The sequence below is a fragment of the Coregonus clupeaformis genome, chromosome 2 (assembly GCF_020615455.1).
Source record: "Coregonus clupeaformis isolate EN_2021a chromosome 2, ASM2061545v1, whole genome shotgun sequence".
Classification (NCBI taxonomy): Eukaryota; Metazoa; Chordata; class Actinopteri; order Salmoniformes; family Salmonidae; genus Coregonus; species Coregonus clupeaformis.
Window position 1 is genome coordinate 6,048,174 of NC_059193.1, and position 17,459 is coordinate 6,065,632.

Below are 17,459 nucleotides of genomic sequence, written 5' to 3' on the forward strand. Positions count from 1 at the left end.
AGTGAGGAGGAGGAGGCAGCGAGTGGCAGCGAGGAGGAGGAGGCAGCGAGTGTCAGTGAGGAGGAGGAGGCAGCGAGTGTCAGTGAGGAAGAGGAGGCAGCGAGTGTCAGTGAGGAGGAGGAGGAGGCAGCGAGTGTCAGTGAGGAAGAGGAGGCAGCGAGTGTCAGTGAGGAGGAGGAGGCAGCGAGTGTCAGTGAGGAGGAGGAGGAGGCAGCGAGTGTCAGTGAGGAGGAGGAGGCAGCGAGTGTCAGTGAGGAAGAGGAGGCAGCGAGTGTCAGTGAGGAGGAGGAGGAGGCAGCGAGTGTCAGTGAGGAGGAGGAGGCAGCGAGTGTCAGTGAGGAGGAGGAGGCAGCGAGTGTCAGTGAGGAGGAGGAGGCAGCGAGTGTCAGTGAGGAGGAGGAGGAGGCAGCGAGTGGCAGCGAGGAGGAGGAGGCAGCGAGTGTCAGTGAGGAGGAGGAGGAGGCAGTGAGTGTCAGTGAGGAGGAGGAGGCAGCGAGTGGCAGCGAGGAGGAGGAGGCATCGAGTGGCAGCGAGGAGGAAGAGTAGTCAGCGAGTGTCAGTGAGGAGAAGGGGGAGGCAGCGAGTGTCAGTGAGGAGGAAGAGTAGGCAGTGAATGGCAGTGAGGAGGAGGAGGGAACCACTTCTGACACCCCAGGTCTCTCACAAGCACTTGCATAATGGCCCACATTCAAACAAGGAGACAGTGTCTGTTATCTCTATGAGGATGCAACAGTTTCGTAACAAGTTTTCGGCTGCATCATTCACACATACGCAACATTTGTAATACCGAAAGAGATCCACAATAACCCAAAAATACCTCTTTGCATAAGAAGATTATTACAAAGCCTTTCTATATGAGAGATGCTATAAGCGAGTCCGTACTGGCTTAGACTAGTGGCTTAAACAGCAGGTAGAAACCCAAGTCCCCAAACAAATCAACACCTCAAACAACCCCAAAAGCTCTATGTAAAGTTAGTCACCACAGGACCAGTGTTAGTCACCACAGGACCAGTGTAAGTCACCACAGGACCAGTGTAAATCACCACAGCACCAGTGTTAGTTACCACAGGACCAGTGTAAGTCACCACAGGATCAGTGTTAGTTACCACAGGACCAGTGCAAGTCACCACAGGACCAGTGTAAGTCACCACAGCACCAGTGTTAGTTTCCACAGGACCAGTGTAAGTCACCACAGGACCAGTGTTAGTTACCACAGGACCAGTGCAAGTCACCACAGGACCAGTGTAAGTCACCACAGGACCAGTGTAAGTCACCACAGGACCAGTGTTAGTTACCACAGGACCAGTGCAAGTCACCACAGGACCAGTGTAAGTCACCACAGGACCAGTGTAAGTCACCACAGGACCAGTGTTAGTCATCACAGGATCCCCATACTTGCCCGGCCGGGAGCCTGTCTCCCCAGCTGCCCCCCGCTGTCCTCGTGCTGCTGTGGCTGTGCCACCTCAATCCTCAGCATCAACACAGGCCTCCACAGACACAGCGCTGCCTCATTATCATCTCAACAGCAGCCAGCAGGGAGAACGTATGTGGGAGAAAAGGTGTGTGTGTGTCTGAAGGAGAGAATGAGCGGACCAGAGTGTGTCAGTGAGAGTGAGGGAATGTGAGAGTGAATGTGAGAGTAATTGTGAGAGTAAATGTGAGAGTAAATGTGAGAGTAAATGTGAGAGTAAATGTGAGAGTGAATGTGAGAGTGAATGTGAGAGTAAATGTGAGAGTGAATGTGAGAGTGAATGTGAGAGTAAATGTGAGAGTGAATGTGAGAGTGAATGTGAGAGTAAATGTGAGAGTGAATGTGAGAGTGTGGGTGAGAGTGATTGTGAGAGTGAATGTGAGAGTGAATGTGAGATTGAATGTGAGAGTGAATGTGAGAGTGAGGGATTGTGAGAGTGAATGTGAGAGTGAGGGATTGTGAGAGTGAATGTGAGAGTGAGGGAATGTGAGAGTGAGGGAATGTGAGAGTAAATGTGAGAGTGAGTGAATGTGAGGGAATGTGAGAGTGAATGTGAAAGTGAATGTGAAAGTGAATGTGAGAGTGAATGTGAGAGTGATGTGAGAGTATATGTGAGAGCGAAGTGATTGGGTAAAAGAGAATGACTCTTCTCTGCCCTGCAGGCTAAGACTAAAGTGTTATCAGAAAAAATGGCAGAATAACAGGTCACTTTAGCAGGCACATGGTTAGCCAGCGCTGCCAAGGTATTTTTAGAGCTATCTATCTGGTAAAAAGTAGCACACATGGATGGAGACTGGGGCCAAAGAGAAGCAGCCAATGATAGCTATGTGGGCTAGCACAGTGGGAGGAGTGGGATAGAGCCACATCACACCTCTGGGCACAGCACTGGGAGCTGGCACACTGGGCTGTGTGTGTGTGTGTGTAATAGAGCTAATTTCCTTGGGATAGTTTCTCCCTCTGCTCTGGCTCTCAGCTCTCTGCAGCAGTGTGTGTGTGTGTGTGTAGTTGTGTGTCTGCAGCAGTGTGTGGGTGTGTGCGTGTAGTTGTGTGTCTGCAGAAGTGTGTGTGTGTGTGTAGTTGTGTGTCTGCAGAAGTGTGTGTGTGTGTGTGCGCGTGTGTAGTTGTGTGTCTGTGTGTCTGTGTGTCTGCAGCAGTGTGTGTGCGTGTAGTTGTGTGTCTGCATCAGTGTGTGTGTGTGTGTGTGTGTGTGTCTGCAGCAGTGTGTGTGTGTGTGTGTGTAGTTGTGTGTCTGTGTGTCTGCAGCAGTGTGTGGGTGTGTGTGTGTGTGTGTGTGTAGTTGTGTGTCTGTGTGTCTGCATCAGTGTGTGTGTGTGTGTGTGTAGTTGTGTGTCTGCGTGTCTGCAGCAGTGTGTGGGTGTGTGTGTAGTTGTGTGTCTGTGTGTCTGCAGCAGTGTGTGTGTGTGTGTGTAGTTGTGTGTCTGTGTGTCTGCAGCAGTGTGTGGGTGTGTGTGTGTAGTTGTGTGTCTGCAGCAGTGTGTGGGTGTGTGTGTGTGTGTGTATAGTTGTGTGTCTGTGTGTCTGCAGCAGTGTGTGGGTGTGTGGGATTCTCATCAGTAGCAGTAGAGGCTGCCTCGGCTCCCCTGTCCACCGTGACTAAGACTGCAACACTCTGCACCATTATGCTCCGCTCTGCTACACCTTGAGCCTCATAGAGCTGTTAGAGATCCAAACACAGGATCTATCACCTGGTCTAGCTGGCTACTCAGTCATTTTCAGCCTTGTTCACCTCCTGGAGACTTCTCATATAACTCACAATATTGAACTAACTTGTTACAGTATTAGTAATTCTGAACACAGCTGACATTGAGATTAACTTAATCATTAATTACTGACCAAGTCTGACCTCCCTGTATCTTCAGACAACTGTTGTGACAGAGGTAGATTACTAGACTGATTCTTGAGTTATTTTTCAGTAAATCTGTTTGCTCCCAAGAAGGGAAAGCTCCCTAAATGCACGGTATCTCCTTTGCTTTGAGGTTAGTGATGTTTGAGCTTATACTGTGACAAAGCAGAATTTCTAAGAGGGGCTTTTTGAGAAATCAATTTACAAAAGACAGAAATGCCAAAAGGCTTTTACAAGTCAAGTGCCTCAAGGTCAGACACTGACAATATCAGGCGTGGCTTAAACACAAACCCATCCTGTCAATATTATACTGTAATGAGTCAACTGGCTGTGATGACAAACAGCTTCTACCCACGTCGACACTTGAGTCGTAACAAAAGTTAACTGTAAGAGCTGAGTGGCATGGGTGCAGAGAAGAGGAGCTGTTTAGCTGCTAGAGAACAGAGACACAGAGACCCAGGCTGCATGGCCCCGAGGGGAGAGAGGAGAGGAGGCTGAGCTGGGGAGAGAGTGGAGGGGGCTGGGGAGAGGTTAGAGGAGACTGGGGAGAGGTTAGAGGAGACTGGGGAGAGGTTAGAGGAGACTGGGGAGAGGTTAGAGGAGACTGGGGAGAGGTTAGAGGAGACTGGGGAGAGGTTAGAGGAGACTGGGGAGAGGTTAGAGGAGGCTGGGGAGAGGTTAGAGGAGACTGGGGAGAGGTTAGAGGAGACTGGAGAGAGGTTAGAGGAGGCTGGGGAGAGGTTAGAGGAGACTGGGGAGAGGTTAGAGGAGGCTGGGGAGAGGTTAGAGGAGGCTGGGGAGATGTTAGAGGAGACTGGAAGAAGGTTAGAGGAGACTGGGGAGAGGTTAGAGGAGGCTGGGGAGAGGTTAGATGAGACTGGGGTGGGGGCAGAGTGGGGGGTGGGGGACTTACATGCGTGGGCAGGTAGAGGTCATAGGGTGTCCCTGAGTCAACGTCGATGGCGTGGAAGCCCGACAGGGAGCCGTAGATGACTTTAAGTCTCTGTCCATCCTCCACCGTCAGGTCCACGGACAGAGGCCTCTGGGGGAGCGAGCCGAACGACTGGACCGGACACACACAACAAGGACAGACATGAGAGAGTCAACATGTCATAACCCTACATACAGTAAATCATACTGTATGTAAGGCCAGGAGTATAACCAGGGGCCATAGTTGTTCCAGGTCAAGACACAGGGCCAGGAGTATAACCAGGGCCAGAGTTGTTCCTGTTCAAGACACAGGGCCAGGAGTATAGTCTATAACCAGGGGCCAGAGTTGTTCCTGGTCAAGACACAGGGCCAGGAGTATAGTCTATAACCAGGGGCCAGAGTTGTTCCTGGTCAAGACACAGGGCCAGGAGTATAGTCTATAACCAGGGGCCAGAGTTGTTCCTGGTCAAGACACAGGGCCAGGAGTATAGTCTATAACCAGGGGCCAGAGTTGTTCCTGGTCAAGACACAGGGCCAGGAGTATAGTCTAATACCAGGGGCCAGAGTTGTTCCTGGTCAAGACACAGGGCCAGGAGTATAGTCTAATACCAGGGGCCAGAGTTGTTCCTGGTCAAGACACAGGGCCAGGAGTATAGTCTAATACCAGGGGCCAGAGTTGTTCCTGGTCAAGACACAGGGCCAGGAGTATAGTCTAATACCAGGGGCCAGAGTTGTTCCTGGTCAAGACACAGGGCCAGTAGTTAGTAGTGAATAGTGATGACACTAGGAGCTAACCCATAGGGACTGCTGGGGTTAGTCTATTTAATGTCTTTGATGTTCTCTGTGCAGTGAGTAGAAAGAGTTCAAACATGTTCATCACAAAGAGATGTGTTAGAACTAGAGCAAGCCACTGAGGAGGGTTCAGAACTAGGACAATGTTGTCAAGGTGACCTTAATAGCATCACACACTCTTTTTGTTTATCATTAGAGTAGATTCAAAATGAAAGGACAATGTAAGAAGACAAGTGGAAGTTTGTGTTGACCTGATGCACCATTAATAATATCATATCCCACCACTCCATACATATTTGATTTGAGCCTGACCTTGAAAGCCATGAACTTGTGGTAAGGTTTGGGAGCCCATGCGTACACCTCCACAGCATTCTTCAAGGCAATCACCAGGAACTTAATCTTCTCATATCGAACTGAAATTGCATGTAACAAAAAGCAGGGATTTTCAATGATTAGGGATTTCTCTCATACTGGAAACAGAGCAAGATAAAGGCTTACACTACATCAGTCTGTAATACTAACGTGTTAGTAGTCTTGAACTAATGATCATTAGACAATCTCAACAGAGGTTTTTGGTTGCATCCCAAATGGCACCCTATTCCCTATATAGTGCACTACTTTTGGGATGCAACTCTTCTGATAACTAAGTTTTGAAAGGCCAGAAGCCCATTGCCTTTCACTGAGGCACTAGCAGCATGCCTCTCACTATGAGAAACAATACTGAGGAGAGTGCTGGGAAGGACAGTGTGTGCCTCACTATGACATCATATCCTTCCTGGGTTGGAGTCCCTGAGATGTCCTCACTTTGTCAACACTGTAACTAACAGCAGGAAGAGTCACAGGAAAGAGAGGCTCACATTTGCTGAGCTCAACACTACACACTGACACAGTCATTCACTCACACCCATTTCACATGCACCCATTCTATTTCTCTCACACACACACACAATCACATATTGTGCTCTAATGGAGTCAGACACTGAGATAATAGATACATCTTCAAATCGTTTTTTTTTTTGTATTATACTCATTGCTTTCTGTGTATCACAACAAAGACCTTTGATAAGCAGTAATGTGTCAACGGTTTTAACATTGTTCATACAGATCGTGACTATAAGGTTCTATCTGTGCAAAGCATAGTTCTGAGATATTGAGCATCAAAGTTTTCACATCACAGAACTGTTTTGTTGTGAATTCTTCTTTCATAACCCATTAAGGTCCTCACCTTAAATGTATCTAAAGTGCAGAGTATCAACATCCTGAGACATTTGTAAATCTGTTTTTTTAGGGGGCTGCAATCGCAGATAGAACCTTATGGTTCTTAAATGTCAATCTCAAAAATCGAACTTCACAGACATATGAAGAACCATCTAAAGATCTATTATATGTGATGAACAAATTTTTGGCAGAAATTTAATTTTATAACCTTATAGTCCCAAGGTCTCGAGATGTAGGATCTTAATTTGATCACCCTGTTGCAGGAGAACTTTCCTGCAATGCAGGAAATATAACACTGTATTTAAGATAGAAAAAGGCTTCTGAAGTTTGTAATTTCCACTTTGACATTTCAGACCCTGACAAAATATGTATCAACCCCTACAAAAATGTCCATTAATTATAACCCACATAATAATTCACATTTCCTGTTGCTGCAGGATTATTTTCCTTCTGTAGTAAACTGGCTCAAATTAAGATCCAACATCTGTACAGCCCTGTCATGCAATAAAATGTAAGATTGATGCAACAAATCAGTAGCTCAGTTGGTAGAGCATGGCGCTTGCAACGCTAGGGTTATGGGTTCGATTCTCACGGGGGGCCAGTATGAAAAATGTATGCACTCACTAACTGTAAGTCGCTCTGGATAAGAGCATCTGCTAAATGACTAAAATGTAAAATGTAGTAATGCCATCATGATCTGAGGCCAGGTAGGTATACTCACCGACTTTGTAGTGCACACATCCTTCTAGGTCCCCTACAGAGGTCCAGCCCTGCCTCTTCTCCACCTCTGGGTCGTTCCGAAGGATCTTGTTCCGCAGCCACGACAGGTAGTACAACCTCAGCTTGTTCTTTTTACCTGACAGACGAGATAGTGATGGGGTTTAGAGGACGACAAAGTTGGCTGTAAAAGGTGCAAAAAACATTTGAAGACTGACTATTTGGTGTGTGCCTATCTCTGTGTGTGTGAGCGTATATGCGGTACTGTATATTTTTGTGTATGGTAGCACTACACTAACTACCTGAGATGGTGATGAGCACGTTGAGGCCCTCCAGAACGTCCATCTGTAGGAAGCGTCTCCTGCTGATCAGAGAGTAGACCTTCCCCTGACCGCTCCTGTCCAGCAGCCACAGACCATTCTCTGTCCCCACCAGCAGGTTCACACCTGGACCAACACACCACTGTGTTAGCCTCAACATCACAAGCCTCAGCAAGAATAGTCCCCATCCCAAATGGCACCCTATTCCCTGTATAGTGCACTACTTTTGACCAGAGCCCTATGGGACCTGGTCATAAGAAGTGTACTATATAGGATATAGGGTGCAATTTGAGACACAGGCATACTATACTATACATAAAATATGGCCATTCCCAAATTGACCTCTATTGCTAATACACTCTAGACACCATTGTAAGATAGAGCTATTATCATATTACGGTAATACCTATCCAATCCTGTCAGATCGACAATAAGTGTCTTGGGATAGGGTTTAGGAGCAGATTGGGTGTTAATCTCAATGCTATTATAAAGGTGCATTTCTAGGGGATAGGGGCTAGGGGTCAACAGGGTGCTAAACTGTTGCTTACCCCACAGGCCAGCACAGAGGATCTCGGTGTTGAACTTCTTCTTGTACTTGCGGATCTCGGGGGTGTCACTCTGGGGTCTGATGTTGGTGGGGTTCACATTGACCACGGAGCCCTTCCTGTAGCCCTCTCTCCTGATTGGCTCCTGATTAGCAAGCGGCTTGCCACTGGCTGGAGAGGGAAAAAACCCCAATAAGAACCAATATTGTTACTTAAAACCATGGCCTGTAATAGCGACATCTGGTATCTGATTTGATATTAAACATGTACAGGAGAAAACCATATATGACAGAATACCTCCCTTCTATTATACAGTACGCTAACATATAAACATACATTGAATGAGATTTATGTTAAGATGGTCCTTTTTATAGACCAAATCATCCTCTCCGCCACAACAAATTAATTCAGACACAGCCTATTCACAATGATATTGGGCTGGGTGCTGATTGGGGAAACTTGCTGAATGATCAGAGAAATTATAGTCAAAGTTTTTATTTTAGGATATTTACAGAAAAAGAAGTCCTGGATGCTTTGCTAGCAATAGACGACAAGAAATCCACAGGGGCCGACCAATTGAATTCCGGTCTGCTTAAGGACTCTATTTTAACAAACCTAACGCAATGGACAACCTAAGCACTGGCGGTAGCGCTATAGGTTCGGGGGGGTGTCAGAAATACTTTTGCTATTTTCACAACCACAATTATCAGCGCAGTTGCTGCCGTTGGTGCGAAAGGGCTGGGGTTTGATGAATAAACAAGTTGTGGGTGAGTCGAGGCTTAGCCCCTCACTGGCCAATCAGAACATGCTCCATGGCTAAATATGTGGTTGCTTCAAGTTGTGTATTTACGGTCTTTGCCTTGGAATCAACACCAATTCCAATGTTAGTCCGTTATAGTTTGTTATCCAGCTTACAGAAACTAAATAACAAAATGTAGACCTATCCCATCTTTGCTAAATATGTTAACTTGAGTCTATTTGCAGGCAACATTGTTCTAAGTAATTTCATGGCTTCAATGTGAAAATATACAGTATACATAACACACTGATAGAGGCCTACTGTAAATAACATGGCTGATTATGGCTGAGCATGGACATGCCAAATGCTCTCAATAAGCAAGATTCATTTCATTATTGACAAGACCTAAAAAGAGAGCGAATAATTCAATTAAAATTCTAAACAAAACAACTTGTTTTAAATAGGCTATGTCTAAATACACTTACATGCAGCATAATTGCTTCCTGTGGGCATATAATATTAAAACTATGCAGAATATGGAGGGTTTTACGCACATCCAAACTTTTCACAGTAGCTGGACAAAGATCCAATATAAAGAGAATGGAGAATGTCCACTCAACGTTATACTGCTCCCAAATAGAATGTTTTATATACATTTTGGAACCATCTTACAGATCACATTCACACTTCTCCAGAAGATGCATTGGACAGTGAATCATTCTAAAAAGTTTAGTTCAACGAAAAACAAGCAATCTATTTTTTTTTTTTACAACAATAAATATATGTCAATTGTAATGATTTCATAAAATAGGCAGCATAAAACAAAGACAACGCATTGCTGCTGAACCAGCCTTCATTATAGTAGGCCTAGGGTAAGGGTAGCCTACGGAGGGCTTGGGTTTAAAAAATATGAAACGGAAAATAAACAATTGTTACAGGCAAATAACTTCTAAATACGAGGTTCACCGGTATTCACAGAGGTTCTCATCTCTCGTTTCATGATGGGTATAGACACATGTAGCCTACATCATGGAGGGGGTTTTACGCACCTCCAAACCATGGCTAAAATAATGTGGGACTGCCTACAATCCATAGATAAAAAGGGAATGTCCGCTCACTGTTTTGCTCCTCTCAAACTTGATATTTTAATAAAGTTTTGGTGATCAAGATTTATTGCCAAGTGGTCTCACAAGCCAAACACTTTATCAATGGTCGTGACTAGCCTACTTGATTACATTGTGCAGGACAAAAAAGAAAACAGACTTCATTGAGAGGAGGGGAGGCTATGTTTAGTTTTAAAATCAAATCAAATGTAAATTTTACATGTAAATGTAAAAATACTTTAAAGTACTACTTAATTAGTTTTTGGGGGGTATCTGTACTTTACTTTACTATTTATAGTTTTGACAACTTTTACTTCACTACATTCCTAAAGAAAATAATGTACTTTCTACTCCATACATTTCCCTGACACCCAAAAGTAATCATTACATTTTGAATGGCTAGCAGGACAGGAAAATTGTCTGAGTGTTGGATTGTGCCCCTGGCTATCCGTAAATAAAAAAACTAGAAAATGGTTCCGTCTGGTTTGCTTAATATAGGGAATTTGAAATGATTTATACTTTTACTTTTAATACTTAAGTATATTTTAGCAATTACATTTACTTTTGATAATTAAGTATATTTAAAACCAAATACTTTTATACTTTTACTCAAGTAATATTTTACTGGGTGACTTTCACTTTTACTTGAGTAATTTTCTATTTAGGTATCTTTACTTTTAGTCAAGTATGACAATTGGGTACTTTTTTCCCCCACCACTGCGAAATGGGTAAAAAGCATTAGTGTTTTATGTTTCTAAATACGAAGTATAAAGGCACCAAATCACATCTTGTTCCATGCAGCGCTCGACGTCGCCCGTCTACTAACCACCGGCCCTGGCAACCATTATTACGCACACCTGGACTTCATCATCACCTTGATTACCTTTATTTAACCCTCAGTAGCCTCAGTCATCAGGCAGTATTGGTTTGTTTTTGATTCACGGTCTATACACTTCTCTTGTTTTGTTTATCTTTTTTCATTATTAAACTCACCTTCTGCACCTGCTTCTTGACTCCCGGCGTATACGTAACAGCAGTGTGTGTCACGGCTGGATAGGCTACGTTTCCGCTGTCATGCCATAATCAACTGCGTTAGCGCTAAAATCAGCTTTTGGTTGGTCTTAAATATCCGTACCAGCGCTGCCTGAAAATAGAGCCCTCAGTGCGCAGCACCCATCACTGTTGGCACCCACATGTTTTATTTAACATCATTATCAGAAAATATTCCAAAAGTATGGAAATCAGCTTTTGTGCTGCCACTCCATAAGGGCGGGTATAGTAGTGATCTTAACAATTATCACCCCGTTTCAAGGCTTCCTTGTCTAGCTAAGATTCATGAATCCTTGGTATATGTACAACTTTGCTGTTTTTTATCTGAGAAATATATTTTGAATGTAAACCAATCAGGGTTTAGCCCTGGGCATGTCACTATTACAGTAACCACCATAGTTGTTAATGATCTTGTCAATGCCTTAGATACTAAAATGAAATGTGCTGCTTTGTTTGTGGACCTGCCAAAAGCTTTTGATACTGTTGATCATGCTATTTTATTTTATTGAATAAGTTGTCCTTGATAGGCCTGAGCTCTGTTGCCTGCTCATGGTTTCATGATTATCTTAGTGATAGAACTCAGGCCATCGTGATTGATGGGGTTAAGTCTGAATTTATTGAAGTATATAAAGGTGTACCACAGGGGTCGATTTTGGGACCTGTTCTCTTCACTATATTTAAACACCTTTGGTCAATCTGTAAACAATTGTAAACTGTAAATCTATATGCGGATGATACTATTATGTATGCTATTGCCCCAACTGTTGATCTGGCTGTGTAAAACTACAGTTAGATTTTATAGCTATGCAGGAATCCCTTGCTGATTTAAAACTGGTGCTTAATACCTGCAAAACGAAATACATGTTGTTTTTAAACTCTCACTGAGGTTAAGATTAACTACATGTTCTGTCACGTTTGTTGAATGACGGGTCAGACCAAGGCGCAGTATGATATACGTACATGTTTATTTTACTCATAAACACACGACAAAACAACAACCGAAATGAAACGAATCCGCCCTTTCACGGCCTCCCGCTGCCTCGTCGTCCACACCGTGTGCCCCCCCCCAACATTTTCTTGGGGTTGCCTCTCTGGTCTCCGTTGTCGGCACTGTTGGTGCCGTTTCTCCTCTCCTACCCGGGCTTCCTCCTTCATCGCCTTCCGATAACGGACGGCCTCCTCCTCTGTAGTTCTCCCCCAACCGAGGAGGACATCTACTAATGTAACCTCCTGTTGAGTCCCAGGCGTTTGCTCCTTCTCGGCACGCTGCTTGGTCCTTGTTTGGTGGGATCTTCTGTCACGTTCGTTGAATGACGGGTCAGACCAAGGCGCAGCGTGATATACGTACATGTTTATTTTACTCATAAACACACGACAAAACAACAACCGAAACGAAACGTGAAGTCCAAGGTAGAATTCACAACATACCTTACAAGGAACAAGATCCCACAACTAGACAGTGCCAATAGGCTGCCTAAGTATGGTCCCCAATCAGAGACAACGAGCGACAGCTGCCTCTGATTGGGAACCACACCGGCCAACATAGACCTATACATACTAGATGCCACACATAGAAAAAGCACAACAAGGAATATACACACCCTGACTCAACATATAAGCGTCCCCTGAGTCAGGGCGAGACATGTTCACTCAGTAGATGGTTCTCCAATCGAACATGTTCCTGCATATAAATACTTAGGCCCTACATTACTCCCTTTTTGTTTTCATAAACCTCCGTCTTATCTAACTTTGCTGTTGAAGTATAGACACCTGAGTTGCCTAACCCATTCACAGGATTGGTTAACTCTTGAGGTTCCTAGGGTCTCCACCGAGCTAGGTAAATCTGCTTTTAGTTTTAATGCACCATATTGGTGGAACAAAATTCAAAATACATTTTATCTTGATGTTCTGGTGCCGTTCGGGTGATTTAAAGTATTGATTGGTGTCACGACTTCCTCCGAAGCTGCCTCCCCTCCTTGTTCGGGCAGGCATCAGCGTAACTGTGTACTACTGAATAAACTCTGTATTCTGTGATTTACCCTCTTGCGCCTGACTCCTTCAAATCACACTCTCACAGAATCACCCACCCGCTATGGAGTCAGCGGGAAAGGAGCATATGCCTGGAGTCGTGGCACGGGTCCAGGAGCATTCAACGATGCTAGCCAGCTTGGGAGAAGCGATGGATCGGGTTCTTCAGGTCGTCCAACACCTGGGGAGGAGAGGACCCGATCTGTCGAGACCAACTGGACAACCGGATCCAGCCACCCACACCCCAGCACCCAGAGGGATCCATATATCCCAACCACGGGAGTTCGACGGGACAGCTGCTCTCTGCCAAGGATTCCTCCTCCAATTGGAGCTCTACTTCTCCAGCATCAGGCCGGCCCCATCGGAGTGGGAGAAGGTGTCCGCCCTCGTCTCATGCCTCTCGGGGAAAGCCCTGGAGTGGGCCAACGCGGTCTGGAACGAAGGAGGAGCCGCGTTGGAGAACTACGGGGAGTTCGCTCTCCTCTTTCGGGCTGTCTTCGATCACCCGCCCGAAGGTCGAGAGGCGGGCGAGCGGCTGGTCCACCCGAGGCAGGGGACGAGGACTGCGCAGGACTTCGCCTTGGAGTTTCTGACTCTTGCAGCTGGGTCCGGGTGGAACGAGCGGACCCTTATCGACCATTTCCGGTGCCATCTGCGGGAGGACGTCCGACGGGAGCTAGCCTGCCGGGACACCATGTTGTCCTTCACGCAACTGGTGGACATGGCCATCCGTTTCAACAACCTGCTGGCAGCCAGAGGATGTCCTGGAAGAGGTCTGCCCGTTCCCACCCTGGCCGACTCGGATCCCGAGCTGATGGAGCTGGGTGGAACCGCTATCCGAGAGAGCGGAGGACGACAGCGCCTGTGTCACTCTGGTGGCATGAAGGGACATTACACCACACGTTGTCGTCAGCGCTCTTTTGGGTCTAGAGGCGGCAGACAGGGCACTCTCGCATCACCCCAGGTATCGAACACCCACACTCGTTCAGAGCCCTCTGCTGCGCACTGTACCCTACCCATCTACTTTCCTGATCACATGGTAGTTCCCCAGTGTAAGGCGCTAGTCGATTCAGGCGCAGCTGGGAACTTTATGGACAGGGAATTCTCACACAGTCTAGGCATTTAATTGGTTCCCCTATCCATTCCACTCCCCATCAGAGCACTTGATAGTCAACCATTAGGGTCAGGGTTTGTTAGGGAAGTTACAGCACCAGTCACCATGATTACCCACGAGACTCATTGCGAGCAAGTCACTTTTTATTATTATTGAGTCTTCTGCTTTCCCTGTGGTATTAGGTATCCCTTGGTTAGCACTCCACAACCCCACCTTCTCATGGCCGCAGAGGGTTCTCACGGGGTGGTCGCAAGAGTGTCAGGGTAGGTGTCTAGGTGTTTCCGTTGGTGCAACCATGGTGGAAAGTCCTGACAGTGCCTCCACGTGCGCATTCCCGCTGAATACCTCGATTTGGCACACGCATTTTCTAAAACGCAGGCGACTAAGTTACCACCTCACCGGGCGGGGGATTGTGCGATAAACCAAACAGGTAGACGCTGTGCCTCCCAGGAGTCATGTGTATCCCCTGTCGCAGGCTGAAACGGAGGCTATGGAAACATACGTCACCGAGTCCCTGCGCCAGAGGTATATACGTCCCTCCACTTCACCCGCCTCCTCAAGTTTCTTCTTTGTGAAGAAGAAAGACGGCAGTCTGCACCCTTGCATTGATTATCGACCACTGAACAAAGAGACGATAAGATTCAGTTATCCTCTCCCCCTCATTCCGTCAGTGATCGAGCTCATGCATGGGGCGCGCTTCTTCACCAAATTAGATCTCAGGAGTGCGTACAACCTGGTGCGTGTCCGAGAGGGGGATGAGTGGAAGACAGCATTCAGCACAACCACGGGGCATTATGAATACCTGGTGATGCCCTACGGTTTGATGAATGCTCCATCCGTCTTCCAGTCCTTTGTGAACAAGGTGTTTCGGGACATGCTTGGACGCGGTGTAGTGGTATACATCGATGACATTCTGGTGTATTCCGCTACGCGCGCTGAGCATGTGTCCCTGGTTCGCAAAGTGCTGGCCCGACTGTTGGAAAATGACCTTTATGCCAAGGAAGAGAAGTGTATGTTTTTCCAGCAGTCCATCTCCTTCCTCGGATACCGCATTACCACCTCAGGTGTGGAGATGGAGGGAGATCGCATTTCAGCCGTGCGTAATTGGCCAACTCCCACCACGGTTAAGGAGGTGCAGCGCTTTCTTGGCTTCGCCAACTTCTATCGGAGGTTTATCCGGGGCTTTTGCAAGGTCACAGCTCCCATTACCTCTCTGTTGAAGGGTGGGCCGTCCCGGCTCCGCTGGTCTGCTGAGGCTGACCGGGCCTTTAGTAAACTGAGGGGTCTGTTCACCTTAGCCCCAGTACAGGCCCACCCCGATCCATCACTACCATTCGTTATGGAGGTGGATGTGTCCGAGGTAGGGATAGGCGCTGTCCTATCTCAACGCCCAGGCACGGCACCCAAGCTCTGCCCCTGTGCCTTCTTCTCTAAGAAGCTCAGCCCGGCGGAGCAGAACTACGACATTGGTGATCTGGAGCTGTTGGCTGTTGTCCGAGCCCTGGCCGTGTGAAGGCATTGGCTCGAAGGCGAAACACCCTTTCCTCGTCTGGAAGGACCACCGTAAACTGGAGTACATCTGGGCAGCGAGGAGGCTGAATCCTCGACAGGCCAGGTGGGCCCCATTCTTCACCCAGTTTGATTTTACACTGTCATACATCCCGGGTATGAAGAACGTGAAGGCAGACGCATTGTCACAGCTGTATGACACAGAGGAGAGGCCCAGAGACAACATCCCCATACTCCCGGCCTCCTGCATTGTGGCGCCGGTAGTATGGGCGATGGACGCGGATATAGAGCAGGCGTTACGCACAGATCCATCTCCACCTCAGTGTCCAGCTGGGCTGCAGTACGTGCCTGCTCTTATCCGTGATCGTCTGATCTACTAGGCACACACGTCACCACCCTCTGGTCACCCAGGTATCGGTCATACAGTGCGCTGCCTGACCGGAAAGTACTAGGTGGCCTACCTTGGCTAAGGACGTGAGGGTGTATGTCTCCTCCTGCTCGGTGTGCGCCCAGAGTAAGGCACCTAGGCACCTCCCAGTGGGTAAGTTACAACCTTTACCAGTTCCACAACGATCATGGTCTCACATGAGTGTTGAATTCCTGACTGATCTTCCCCTCTCCCAAGGTAACACCACCATCCTGGTCGTTGTGGACCGCTTTTCCAAGGCCTGCCGCCTCCTTCCTATGCCCGGTCTCCCCACGGCCCTGTAAACCGCAGAGGCCCTGTTTACACGCGTCTTCCGGAACTACGGGGTACCAGAGGATATCGTGTCTGACCGAGGTCCCCAGTTCACATCCAAGGTCTGGAAGGCGTTCATGGAACGTCTGGGGGTCTCGGTCAGCCTGACCTCTGGTTTCCACCCCAAGTCTAATGGGCAGGTGGAACGGGTAAATCAGGATGTGGGTAGGTTCCTGCGGTCCTACTGCCAGGACCGGCCAGGGGAGTGGTCAGTGTTCTTGCCATGGGCTGAATATGCCCAGAACTCTCTCCGGCACTCCTCCACTAACCTAACGCCATTCCAATGTGTTTTAGGTTACCAACCGGTTCTGGCACCCGTGGCACCAGAGCCAGACCGAGGCTCCTGTGGTGGATGACTGGTTTCGGCGCACGGAGGAGAAGGGCGCCGTGCATCGTCAGAAGGCCAACGCTGACCACCACCGCAGTGAGGCCCCGGTCTTTGTACCGGGTGATCGGGTCTGGCTCTCGACCCGGAATCTGCCCCTCCGCCTGCCCTGCCGGAAGCTGAGCCCGCGGTTTGTGGGGCCGTTCAAAGTCCTGAGGAGAATCAACGAGGTCACCTATAGGTTATTACTTCCCCCTGATTACTGTATTAACCCCTCGTTTCATGTGTCTCTCCTCAGGCCGGAGGTGGCTGGTCCGCTCCAGGACTCTGAGGTGCGGGAGGTCCCTCCTCCTCCTCTGGACACCAAGGGGGCCCCGGTGTACTTCGTCCATTCCATCTTGGATTCGAGGCGTTGGGTGGGGGGCCTTCAGTACCTCGTGGAATGTGAGGGGTACGGTTCGGAGGAACGGTGCTGGGTCCCGGTGAGGGATATCCTCGATCCCTCCCTGTTGCGAGATTTCCACCGTCGCCATCCGGCTCGCCCTGCTCCGTGTCCTCCTTGCCGTCCCTGAGGCCGGGGTGGGCGCGCTGCTGGAGCTGTGCGTCAAGGGGGGTGGGTACTGTCACGACTTCCTCCGAAGCTGCCTCCCCTCCTTGTTTGGGCAAGCACCGGCCTTCTAGCCACTGCCGCTCCATATCTCATCATTCCAATTGTCTTGTCTTGTCAATTACACACAAAATAGAACTTTTTGGTAAAAACTCAACTCGTTGTGTTTGGAGGACAAAGAATGCTGAGTTGCATCCAAAGAACACCATACCTACTGTGAAGCATGGGGGTGGAAACATCATGCTTTGGAGCTGTTTTTTTGCAAAGGGACCAGGACGACTGATCCGTGTAAAGGAAAGAATGAATGGGGCCATGTATCGTGAGATTTTGAGTGAAAACCTCCTTCCATCAGCAAGGGCATTGAAGATGAAACGTGGCTGGGTCTTTC

General features: G+C 47.8%; 1 protein-coding gene across 1 annotated transcript in view; it reads right to left on the reverse strand.

The window, feature by feature from the left end:
* LOC123492855 (mitogen-activated protein kinase kinase kinase kinase 4-like) overlaps positions 1-17,459 on the reverse strand; it is a 105,196-nt gene that overhangs the window by 14,978 nt on the left and 72,759 nt on the right. The window contains exons 25-29 of the mRNA XM_045226222.1: positions 7,861-8,028; positions 7,295-7,438; positions 6,997-7,131; positions 5,370-5,470; positions 4,249-4,398 (exon numbers count right to left, since the gene is read on the reverse strand). Of these exons, the coding sequence (XP_045082157.1) occupies positions 4,249-4,398; positions 5,370-5,470; positions 6,997-7,131; positions 7,295-7,438; positions 7,861-8,028 (698 nt within the window). The remainder of the gene's footprint in view (positions 1-4,248; positions 4,399-5,369; positions 5,471-6,996; positions 7,132-7,294; positions 7,439-7,860; positions 8,029-17,459) is intronic.